This window comes from Mirounga leonina, unplaced genomic scaffold, assembly GCF_011800145.1.
Source record: "Mirounga leonina isolate KUSES-001 unplaced genomic scaffold, KU_Mleo_1.0 Mir_154, whole genome shotgun sequence".
NCBI classification, from domain to species: domain Eukaryota; kingdom Metazoa; phylum Chordata; class Mammalia; order Carnivora; family Phocidae; genus Mirounga; species Mirounga leonina.
Genome location: NW_023270389.1, coordinates 64,714,427 through 64,727,434, shown reverse-complemented (window position 1 = coordinate 64,727,434; position 13,008 = coordinate 64,714,427). Strand labels below are relative to the sequence as shown.

The window sequence follows — 13,008 nt, the reverse complement described above, 5'->3', positions numbered from 1 at the left end:
TATACATACAACTTACTCAGCAGAAGAATGCTGCATTTAGTTCGAAACCAGAAGACCCAGGTTCTAGTTGTGAATCAAAGCACAAGCGAGTGACTTGCAGGTGGTAGCTCAGTTTCCTCATCTGTACCACATACCTCACAGCAGAGGCCAAGCTAGAGAGCTAGAAGTAGCGCCGAGCCTGAGCCTCGCAGCAACCAGCACTCACGGTCAAACCAATGAGCCAATAACAGCACTGTTCCCAAAGACAGAGCCACACCCAAACCAGGTGGCTATTTTGTGAATTTCTCCCTGTTTAGATCTTTATAAAGCTCATTTTACTATGATTTCCAATATAAAAAGGACTGGAAAAGAAGAGTCAGCTGCTGTGGTATACAGTATAGAGGTTCCTCAAGGAATTAAAAAGAGATTTACCATATTATCCAATAATTCCACTCCTGGGTATTTACCCAAAGAAAACAAAAACACTAATTTGAAAAGATCTGCACTTCTTTGTTTATTGCAGTATTATTTACAATAGCCAAAATATGGAAGCAGCCCAAGTGTCCATCAACAGATGAATAAAGATACACACACACACACACACATACACACTGGAATATTATTCAGCCATAAAAAAGAATGAAATCTTGCCCTTTGCAACAACATGGATGGACCTGGAAGGTATCATGCCAAGTAAAATAAGTCAGCCTGGGGCGCCTGGGTGGCTCAGTTGGTTAAGCGACTGCCTTTGGCTCAGGTCATGATCCCGAAGTCCTGGGATCGAGTCCCGCATCGGGCTCCCGGCTCGGCAGGGAGCCTGCTTCTCCCTCCGACCCTATCCCCTCTCATGCTGTTTCTCTCTCTCTCTCTCTCTCTCTCTCAAATAAATAAATTAAAAAAAAATTTTTTTTAAATAAGTCAGCCTGAGAAAGACAAACACCACAGGATGTCACTCACCTGTAGAATCTAAAAAACAAAACAAATGAAGAAACAGAGAAAACACAGAATCAGACCTATAAATGCGGAGAATGAACTGATGGATGTCAGAGAGAAGAGGGAGTGGGGAAGATGGGCAAAATGGGTGAAGGGGGCTGGGAGATATAAGAATGAAGAAGTCAAAAGAATAAAAAGTACAGCACAGGGAATATACAGGCAGTGATACCGTAATAGCATTGCATGACGAGCTACACCTGTGGGGAGCCCAGCATAATGTACACACATGTCCAATCGCTATGTTGTGCACTGAAACTAATATAACATTGTCTATCAACTATACTAAAAAAAAAAATAAAAAAAATCAGAAACTTACTTGTAGGACTTTTTTTTTTTAAGATTGGGGTAAAAGGTAGGAAAAGAAGTTTGCATTTCAAAATGCAAAATATAGAATAAAATTTTATTTGGAGAAAAATCCAATTTCTTAAAAAAAAAAAAAGAAAGAAAAGGAGAAGAAGAGACAGGAAGAACAGAGTATAGTAGGAGTGACTTAAGGCAAAATCCCAAATTCGCCTCATAGAAGAAAAGGGGCTAAAGATGTAGTGGGGTGGGGGGGGAGGGTGCTTTGTAAAAAGAAAAAGGCAGATTAAATTGATCGTCATCACCATCACTGTATCTCTTCGGGCAATTCAGGCAAAACACCTGATGGTGCATGTTTACTATCAGGGCTCTCAGGCCCAGGGATATGAAGCCTTAGAACATAAATCAGTACTAAAATCATACATCAGGAAAAACAAACACCCTGAAATGTATTTATTTAACTTTATTTTCTAAAGTTTTTATAACGAACATACATTAGTACTGTAAAAAAGAGTTTCTAAAAATCTTTGACCTTCTGGCATAAGACACAGAAGTGGTATAAAATGTATCATAAATGCTTTAGAAATGTATACATGCAAATTAAAGTACACCATACGTACACCATACGTCAGTTAACAAAAAAGGGGAGGAGAATAAATTGCCATAGATAAATTACCAAGAAACAGAGCTCTTATATATCTAGATTTACAGCACAAATTTCTGGGAAAGTCCATACAATAATTGTTGGTTTTTAAACAGAAAAGGGTATCTGAACATACACCAAAACCAACTCTGTTTCAGAGCATTTTTGTACAATTTTGTCATATTCTGTTAGATATAAGTATCTACTGAAAACACTGAAATAACTTTATGTTTTTATAAGAATTTAGATGTTATAATTCCTACTACTAGTTTTCTAAAAATAGGGTTACACAATATAAAAAGAATCTCACTTTGCAATTTGCCTGGTAGGAAAGGTATATGCAAAAAAATGTAAGTGCACAAATAGTTCTTGTAACACTTGTAAAATTTAATAAGAGGCAGGCGTCTCTTATGTCCTTCTCTAAGGTAAAAACATACCCGGCTCTTCGGCTGTGGCTCCTCCTTCCCTCGGGTCCTCAGAAACTATTAACTGTGTAAAGCATTTCCCTCCCAGAGGCTTTTCTACAGCTGCTACCTAAAAAGTTAAAACAAAACAAAACCACTTTGGGGGAAACTTGTGTTAAATTAGAAAACTGAAAATACTTTGAGAAAGGTTTCTTTATTTCCTAAAACAGTCCATGCAACAGAAATACGACTCTTAACATTTTTTCCCAAAAATATTTCCAAGGAGACAGTCTCTTACCTTATGTTTGGATAAAAGAGGACTGTAGAAAAAAAGAGAAAAAAAAAGATTTTAAAAAAATTACAGCAGCTATATTCTTCCAAACAAATGTCACTGAAATGGCTATAAAAATAAAATATAGCTTCTTTGGATTCTAATATTAGCACAGAACATTTCCAGTGCTACCACTGGTTCACACAGTTCAAAGGGCAGCTCTCTCATGTGTTAGCTCCTTAGCTAGCCAATTACTACTGAAAACACCCAAAGAAGCTGTAAATGCTGAGACCCAGAAAAAAAAAGTTAACATTTTGCTAATAATGTAAAGAGTATTTCACACACATATTTTTAAAATTTCAGTTTATATCTTTATAGTCTGAAATAGGTTATGATGGAAGATAATTTTATTGGCATTATCCATGGAAACAGGTAACAAAAAAGAATTTTAAAATATTATATTTTTTAGGGAATATCAAAGATAACAGAATGTCCACACGAAAGGTATGCACAAAAATATTTATAGCTATTTTATTCATAATACTCAAAAACCAGAAACAATCTGAATGTCTGTTAACAATATCATGGACAAGTAAATTGCTACACAGTCCTACAGTGAATCCACAGAAATAAAACCCGAGCAAATTACCATTACATGCAACAACATGTAACACAGCATAATGATGGGCAAAAGCAGTTAATACAGAAATCTCCATTCTGTATGATTAGGTTTATAAGAATTACAGAATAGGCAAATATACTGTTATAGAACTTAGACAGTGGTTATTTTGGGGAGTAGGTGCTGACTTGGCACATGCATGAGGGAGCATTCTGAGGGGCTGGACTGTTCTGTGTCTTGGTCAGAGTCGTAATTACATAGACATATATGTGTATATAAAACCTTCACTGAGCTTCTGCGCTTTAATGTTTGTAAGAATTAAAAATTATTTTTTATAATAAAAAATTTAGGAGTAATAATTTTGGGGGGCATTATCCAAATTTGAAGCATAAAAATGCCTTGCTGATATTATATTAAATAAATATTTGTTGTCAAATAATTAAAATATCTGCAACACATTAAAAAATGATTAATTCCATGGGAAAGGCAGAGAAAGTGTCTATACTGAGTATTTTGAAAGAACACAATCTCCTTTATCTATTGTAAAAGATTCCATTATTTTAAAACTCTATGAAGTTGAAAGTTAATCTATTTAACATACTAAGAAATTAGGTTATAATGCAGAGTCCCTAAAAACACTGTTTCCAAGGTTCAAATCAAAAGCAGAAAACTGTCATCATGAGAGCTGAATGACCATCATTTCTGAATCTACAAAGATTCTTCAAAGGCTGGTCTCCAAAATAATCAGACCCTAAAGCAACTCTCCACTACGTGGGTCTGTTTCATTACTGACAAGTAGAGTTTTAGTTTGCTCTTTGTGATTCTGGTGGAAAAGGAGAAAAAGTTATCCACAGGATGGAATCTTGAAGCATCTGTATCGAAGATTTGATACAGAAATCTAGTTTAAATATCACTAGTTTAAACACTATAATTTTCCCTCACCTTCAGAATTCTGAATCTTAGAATGAGTTCAAAAAATATATTTAAGTGCTTTATTATTACTATGATTTAGTTTTAAAAATCCCAATCTTTGATACAAATCAAGCAATTTAAAATTATCTGGTAAATGTAAAAAAAAAATTATCTGGTAAATGTAGCTTTACTTCTGCAGTATTTTGGTTAAATATTGTACTGTTTCTGCTTCCCACTGTTAGAAAAATCTTACAGATGTGTTTTCACTATAACATATGAACACTGGCAAACAACTACAATAAAAAATCCTAATACACAACTCTTTTCCATTTCCATCACCTAATCTCTTAACCAAAGAGAGGTCAAAATTAAAAGTTATATTTTAAAATTTCTGATTAGAAGGTGCTTTGAATGAACGTAAAGTTGAACTTATACTGAGTTCTCAGAAACTATGATAAAAGTTAATCAGATAAAAGCTAATCATTTTGTTTTAATTTCTCCAACTGAAAACATTAACAAATAAAAAATGGATCATGAATTTCAAATATTCAGTGCTACAATGCTTCTTCAATACTCTATTTCAACTCATCCTACACAAATACTGATGTACTTACTCTTGGTGTGTTGTGCAAAACTTAGTGAGCCGTTCAAAATCTTCACCATTAAATCCTTTTTCTGAATTTCTCAGAGATGTAACTGTATGTGGTTGTACAGTTTTCCATTTTGTTTCTAAATTTAAAATATTTGTTAATTACTGGCTATTGCAAAACATATTTAGGGGGGCAAAAGTAGTTAACGGGCACCACCAATCAAGATCCCCATGCAAAATTATCTTATACAACCCAAGTTAACATAGTTAGCAAAAGCTAAATGACTACTTTTCAATATGAGTAAATATTATTCCAGACACTATATTAGCCAGTGGGGCATGCCAAAGGATCAGAAGAAATGCAAACAGTGTTCTTTTCTTGGCATTGATACAAAGAGCAAAATACAGAGAGAAATTTTCTCACAATGACACAGACTCGTGGTAAAATTGCTACTTTCTATGCAACATTAACTTAACTGTTGAAACATCTATTTCCTGACTTACAAAACCAGGTCAAATATGTTAAATTTCTAGATAGGAACGTTTTAGATTACTGATAATTGCACATCTTATGTGAGTCTGTACTTACCCCACTCTTCTTGAATGGCAGAGAGATTTGCAAGCAATTTCTCATGATACAGTCGTTCAAGCTGAATGAATTTCATTGCTTTCTCATCTGAATAGAAAAATTGAGGAAAATAGAAATCCATACTCTTTACATTTAGCCTCATATTTGAAGAATGTCCTCTCGAAACTGGGAAATTTGCAGCTTACCAAAAAAATGAAAGGACTCTAAATACTTTTAAATTAGGGTTTCTTGGTTTGGAGTTTTAATGGAGCATGTGATGCCATAGCTACTCGGGTTCCATTCTACCAGCAAACAGAAACTAAAAGAGGGTTTTAGGGGCGCCTGGGTGGCTCAGATGGTTAAGCATCTGCCTTCAGCTCAGGTCATGATCCCAGGGTCCTGGGATCGAGCCCCACATCGGGCTCCTGGCTCAGCGAGGAGCCTGCTTCTTCCTCTCCCTCTGCCTCTCTTCCTGCTCATGCTTTCCCTCTCTTTCTCTCTCTCTGTATCTCTGTGTCTCAAATGAATAAAATCTTATAAATAAATAAATAAATAAATAAATAAATAAATAAATAAATAGAGGGTTTTAATGCTCAAGAAATGCCTGCTTGCCAGTGTATCTCTAGCAGAACCAATTAAAAGTAATTTAATTGGAAACAGGACCCACATGGAATCCTGGAATCTAAATGTTTTCCATTTTTTTCCCTTCTCCTTAAATCACTTTCTGTCAAGCAACTACATTACCCTCTATTCAAGTGTGTGTTCCTGATTTCGACTCACCTTGACTCTTTTCTTTTTTTCTCACTGAATGCTTTTCTCCCACAAGACCAAAGGCTTGCAAGCCAAAACAAGCACAGAGCACAACATTACATGAATCTTTTGTAAAAACTTAATTAACTGGCCAGAGTGATTTTCATAATTATGTGATTCCACTCTTCTGTAGATTTTCCTATAAACTTCTGCCTTCTCCATCTGTATCACACATTTAGCATCATGTGAGGTCATGGTCAATTGTCCAACTGTCTGCCTTCCTTTGGGCCATGTTCTAAATGTTGACCCAGAAAGAGGGGAAGACATGATCACTTGGATGCTCAGCTCTCTCTCTCATCTGTAGTCTTCAAAATATGCCGGGGATCATAAACTAGGCCAGGGAGAAGTGGGGGCAATTCCATTTTCCTCTGCCCATGACATAAAGTATACCAAAGTTTCTCAAACTTCACTGAACATAAAAATGATCTGAAAAGCTTGCTAAAAATGCACATTCCTGGGTCTGATCTCTAGAAACTCTGATTCTGAGGCATGGGTGTGCACACTACGAAGTGCCCCCCCCCCCTCGGGATATGGATGGTCTGTATTACACTACACTGTGCTCATTATTTGGTTAGAAAAAGAGTTCTAGCTTCCCTTCCACCAGAATTAGATCTCCTGCGTACTTAGTCATGAGCTGCCATTGTCTGAGATGGTTACCACAGTCGATTTGACAGGGTTCAGGATAATTGTGTTTCCCTCAATCTGCTTGGAGATGTAGAACAAAGTCAACAAGGTGAGGACAGAGTCGAAATCACACAAATGGGGAAACAGATGGTTAGGGCACATTCTTTCTAAAGAGTCTATATGGAGTCATCCCTGGAAAAGAGAAGCGATTTTTACAAAGGGCAATTGGAAAACTGAGGGAAGAAATGTTTCCTGTATAAAAGCTAATATGCGGTTTCACTTGACAGCATTTGTTCTGTTTATTACAACTGAAGAATTCAGTCTTACTTTTGCAGCTGAAAGCTAGAATAAGATGGTCATGAGATATACTATGTGTAATATGCTCCCTAGGCTCTAATATATGAATATCACTTGACTTGTACTTCTGTTTTAATTCAAAAGAAAGAAAACCCAATGGATTTTTAAATTATATGTTTCAGCAATGTGCTTTTTTCTGCCCTCCTAAACATACAAATATTTAGATTGTGGTAAAATTGGGGCTTCTTGATGGAAGGCCAAATTTGGGTGGTTCTAGAAAATTTTCTGGAGTGGCAGAAACTGTCTACACCTTGCTTTCTGAGGTGGTTACATGGGTGCACACAGCTGTTAAAACCCATCGAAAACAACAGATATATATATATATATATGTATATATTTTTATTGTATGTGAACCTCAACTTTAAAAAACGGGCAGTAGAGAACTTATGAATTTCTTCCTGTAATTAAGAAAAGGATACAGTCCTCCTCCTGGAAATAGGACTCTGCTATCTGTTAAAAACAAACAAACAAACAAAAACCAGGAAATTAGATTAACATTTGGATGAAAAGGCAAATTTGGAACAAATCAAGACCTCGAGGCTAAGTCTTTGATATCAGACTAAGAAAACTCTGAACTACACTCACCAGTTGAGAAGAAATCTGACTGTAGGCCCAGGACACATTTCTGAAGTCACTGATCGCAAGCAAAGCAAACAGAGACATTCTTTGGTTTTTTAACAACCCCTCTCTCCCTATTCTATTCTAAATCAAAGCCAACTTCACTGATTCATTAGAGTTTAGAAGTAAGAACTCTAGAGAATGAAGAAAATACTATGAGGGCTTATAACAGTGTAACACGGGTGAAAGAATGACTCGTGTTGTAAATCAAAAAGTTAAAATGTGTCAAGTCACATGAGACTCATTCGCATTTTACCAAGTACCTCATGGGACACTGACTTTTGGTTCTCTTTCGATATTTCAGAGAATGCAGGGCCAAGTGCTAAGAGTTGAGCAATGATACTTGGAATACATACAAAGTGCTGCACAGGATAAAGGGCACTGGATGGTGGAGGTCCAGAGATTTAGGATCTGGTCCCAGTTGAGGCTTATCAGTTACTGGATTCATTCTAAGGCATATTTAAATTGAAAAACTCTTTGATTCTGAACATTTTGGGATCTTTTACTTATATCTTTATTTGGATATAGCATTTATAAATAGAACAACCATAAAACTGAAAGTATTCACTGAGAAATACTTGCATAAACTGACTGTTGTCATATTTAGAATATTTCATATAAATACTTCACACTTTTAAAAGTTTCATTCTTACTAAGTCTCTAGTAAGAAAGGTGTTCCATCTATAGATCCCTACCTCCATTTTCCAGCTAGCTGCTGATGCGAAGAGCAATATTGTACTTGTCAAACCTATAATCTAGCAACAAAAAGGAATGGTTTTTCATAAAAGACTCTTAATCAGAGGAAACAAACTGAGGGTTGCTGGAGGGGGTTGGGGGGATGAGGTAACTGAGTGATGGGCATTAAGGAGGGTATGAGATGGAATGAGCACTGGGTGTTTTATACAACCGATGACTCACTGAACCTACTTCTGAAACTAATAATACAGTATATGTTAATTAATTGAATTTAAATTAAAAAAAAAAAAAGGAAACAGTTTTTCCCAAATCCCACAGTGGAACCAGCATGCTTTTAAAGGAAAAAATTTGCCTAGCTTAAAATTTATATTATAACTCTAACATTTTTCTACAAGCAATATATACAACTGGACTCAATCACCTCTTCATAAAGTTTTAGTTTAACCTAAAGCTTGAGTCCACACTTACTTTCTATTCTGAGGACTTTGCAAAGGATAAACTAATTTTCAAGATTCTGCTTGTCTTTTATCAGTTCATCCACCTAACAGTATGACAATACTAACTGGAACCAAATCAAATTGTCAATATTTAACCACTGTTTTACTTACAAAACAAGAATTCCATATACTACGACCAGTAGTGTGCTAACCCACACCTGACACCCGGCTCTCGAGTACTGGGGAGAGGCCTGACTTGCAGAGTTCGCTCATTTCTGTGTTGTCAGTGCTTCCATCATAACCAACTTCAAGCTACCGACATGATGGACACCACTAAATACGGTTCTCAGGGGCTAGTGGTAGCGAGCTCCAGCAGCACACCATGGGGTTACACCTAACAGAAATCACTAGCATTTCATTTATCAACTTCTAGCGAAATCTGTGGCATGGCATCGAATTTCTCTACTATACATCACATTGAATATAGATCAAAATACATCACTCCTAAGATTAAATTTCTGGCTCTTCAAAGCCATTCTCACGCCTTTTTGCATTTGTGCACCATTAGCACACAGTCATTTATAAAAAGCTTCATACTCTTACAAACCAGACTTTCTGGCACTACAGAAATACACAGTTCAATTAGCTTTTAGATTTCTGTGATGGTTCCAATACCATAAAAGCAACTATAAAGGTAGGGTCACGAGACCCAGTGGCATTTTCAGGTGAAAGGGCAGCTGGGGAAAATAAATACACAAGCCATCTCCCCTGTAGAAACCCGCCCCTGGCAAGAGCAGACGGGGTTTTCTTTGATGTCCCATATGTCTAAATCTGGGAAGTAGCCTGATAGAGCACAAAGAACTCAAGGTGTGGAAGCGAATAACCAGACTGCATTCTGGTCCAAACTTTGCCACTGCTAGCCATGTGACCTTGGACATGTCATTTTACACCTCAAGCCTCAGCTTCCTTATCTGTACAACAGGGACAGTAATACCTAGGATTCTGCAAGACAAGGCTGCTAGGCTGCTGTCAGGATTAAGTGAGGGAGTGCATATCTATCATGGGGGGCAGCACATAGCAATAAGTGCTGAAAATGGTTTCTGAGTCTGAGTCTGAACTTCAAGGGCAAGACGCAGAGTAGAATCATGTGAAGAAGTAAGTTGAAAATCACTCTGGGAGGGCAACAGTGTTAAGGTTTCAAGTTTTTGGGTTATTCTGCTTCTAGGCTTCTTTTACCTACCAGGAACCAGAAAAGGGAAGTAGAAAGGTATGTATTATTTTTTGACCATAGTCACGGAGATGGGCTTCAAGGATCCCAGTGGATCCATTTCCTGCCCAAGTCTGACACCAGTTTCAGTACAAACTCACTGAGCACAGAGCACCATGCTTGATGTTTTTCTTCCCACTTCTATATGAAAAGCTTCCAAGTTTATGACTTCAGTTATATACTTAGAGCTAACCTGCAGTCGTATTAACTAAGTGTGTGAAAGATTACTCATACCGAAAACAAGCATTTTTAAATGGAATCTTGAAGAGTGTCAGGAGCTGAAAATACAAGTACATATCTGATGTAACTGCAGTTATGTTGCCAACAGCCTTTAGCACATGTTCTGATGGACTATCACCTCAAAACTAACAATTGTTCCCAAGGGACTTTCCCTCTCCAATTCCTCATTTCTGTTCATGGAATGCCACTCGCCCAGCCTGGATCTCCTGGCCATCTCAGACTTCCCTCCTCCACTTTCGCATCCACTCCAAGTCTTAGGGATTCTTCCTTCGAGGGGACTGCAGTCCATCCCTCTCTGGAGCCCCCACCACCGCTGTAACCAGCATGCTTTTCTCACCTTATGCTTGGATTATTAATATCTCCTTTCCATTCTTATTTTCATTAAAATTGTGCAAGTCTGTGGTTTAAGGAGTCCAACAGTCCTATGATATGTGTTCATAAAGCCCTGCCCTCTTGGCCTTTTCTCTGTTCTTCGGGAGCAAGCGCTCAGAGATCTTCTGGTTTCTTTTTCTTTTAACCTCTGTATCCCTAAACATTACGCCTATTTTGGCCATTTCTGGATTTTTAGGTTTTTTAGAAGATGAGGACTGAGATTTTTGCTCCCCCGGCCCCAACCCTGCAAACACACAGCACACAGACACTCTCCCACACTCACCTACCCCATATGGTTATATTGTAGCAATGGATAGGTAACATTTAATGTGTGCCTTACTGTAAGCCAAGCCAGATAGTAAACTCATTAATTTTCCTTTCCTGAAAACCTTTTGTTTTCCCTGGAGTTACTTTTTCCTTCCCATTTCCCCCACTTTTTTTGGGGGGGGGGCATAGTTTTCCATGCACTTGTCACTTATATAACTCCAAGCTCGCCACCAATAAATCTTCCCTCAGTACATTCAGAGACAGTAAATACTCAGAAATAGGAAAAGGATATAGAAGTTTCTCCTAGACTACTCTGATCTGCTCCAAACAGAACTGGAGACTCTCTCCTTGTACAGAGCTGTCATCTTAGAACATTCCTGCACCTACAGACTCCCTTCACCCCTCTCCTGGGTAGCATCCCAATTTCTGACATCTCACACCCTCCAGCTCCCGGATTTACCCTTCTGTTTTGGTGCAGCCTCTAGCGGCTTTGAAAGGGTAAAAGGAGAAGCAAAGGTCTTGAAGCAGGAGCATCCTTGTATATCTGAGGAACTGCCAGGAGGCAAGTGGACCTGGGAAGCAGTGACTAAAAGGGAGCGTTTTCGGAATTAAGGTCTAGGAGGTAACAGCATGGATAGTGCAGGGTCTCATAGGCCCTGTAAGGATTTTAGCTTTAACCCTGAATGACAAGAGAAGCCACCAGAGGGCTCTGAGTAGAGGACTGACAGGCTCTGACTTACATTTTCTCTGGGTCATGATGACTGCTGTGTAGAAGACAAAGACGAAAAGGGAGAGGGAGAGTCAGGAGGGTTTCTAAAGTGACGAGTTCACTGCAAGAATCCAGGTGAGGTCTGAGTCCTGCACTGGGGTGGAGGCATTAAGGAGGTAAAAAGGGGTCAGATTCTGGGTGTGTGTGGGAGTAGATCTGCAGCGCATACTCACTGGAACTGGATGTGGGGAGGAAGGAAATAAAAGATGACTTCAAAGCATTTGGTCTCAGCACCTACAGCAATGGAGCTGCCATTTAACAAGAGGGAGAAGACTAGGGAAGCAGAAGATTTGGGAGAAAAAGCAAAGTTTGATTTTGGATATCTTAAGTTTGAAGTACTTTTTAGACACCTGAGGAAGCTGGATATTGAAGCCTGGAGTTCAGAATTGCATACTGAAGAGCTCCAATGTGTAAAGATTAGTAAAATTTATGGAGCGCCTGGGTGGTTCAGTCAGCTAAGCGTCTGCCTTCAGCTCAGGTATGATCTCAGGGTCCTGGGATCAAGTCCCGCACAGGGCTCCTACTCAGCAGGGAGCCTGCTTCTCCCTCTCCCTCTGCCGCTCCCCCTGCTCGTGCTCTCTCTCTCTCTCAAATAAATTTTTAAAATATTAAACAAAAATGAGTAAAATATGAAGGATTCAGCAAACGGGCCAGAGAAAGCATGGCTAGTGAGGCAAGGCATGAATGCCAAGAAGAGAGGGTCCCAAAGGCAAATAAAGTGCTTCAAAATGGACTATGTGCTCAACTTGTCAAAGCTTCTCACACCCCCAGCAGGACGAAAACTGAGCACAGACTGACCACTGGATTTGCACGAACATGTGACACAGAAGCCACTTAGGACCCTTCAGAGTGTAATTTTGGTGGAGTGTGGGGACAAAAGCCAGACTGGAGTGGGTTCAAGAGAAAATCAGGTATAATGTTACCAAAGCAGAATCCTTGTCCAAAGTGTTTTAGACTGAATCAAATCATGAAGGAACAACCAGACAAATCCTAATTATGGGGCATCCTACAAGAATTCTTGGGCTCTTCATAAGTGTCCATATAAGTTAAAAAACAACAACAACAACAACAACAACAAAGGCAGGGACTGTTTCGGATTACAGAAGACTAAAGAATCCTGATGACAGAACACCTGAGAATTACTTGCAGTCCTTGAATTAGTGACAGTGAGGGTGCAGTCATAGTGCTTACTATTTATTTGGCTGTTACTGTGTACCAAGCACTATGTTAAGTGTTTTATACGCATTATTCCATTTGGTCCTCCACATTACAG

At 38.3% G+C, this 13,008-nt stretch overlaps 1 protein-coding gene across 2 annotated transcripts in view; it reads right to left on the bottom strand.

Moving 5' to 3' along the window:
* The window catches only part of CNST (consortin, connexin sorting protein), a 114,293-nt gene that overhangs the window by 29,467 nt on the left and 71,818 nt on the right, over positions 1-13,008 (bottom strand). For both annotated transcript variants that reach the window (XM_035010988.1, XM_035010990.1), the window contains 5 exons: positions 7,489-7,519; positions 5,300-5,386; positions 4,736-4,850; positions 2,618-2,639; positions 2,353-2,449 (listed from right to left, as the gene is read on the bottom strand). In XM_035010988.1, the coding sequence (XP_034866879.1) occupies positions 2,353-2,449; positions 2,618-2,639; positions 4,736-4,850; positions 5,300-5,386; positions 7,489-7,519 (352 nt within the window). The remainder of the gene's footprint in view (positions 1-2,352; positions 2,450-2,617; positions 2,640-4,735; positions 4,851-5,299; positions 5,387-7,488; positions 7,520-13,008) is intronic.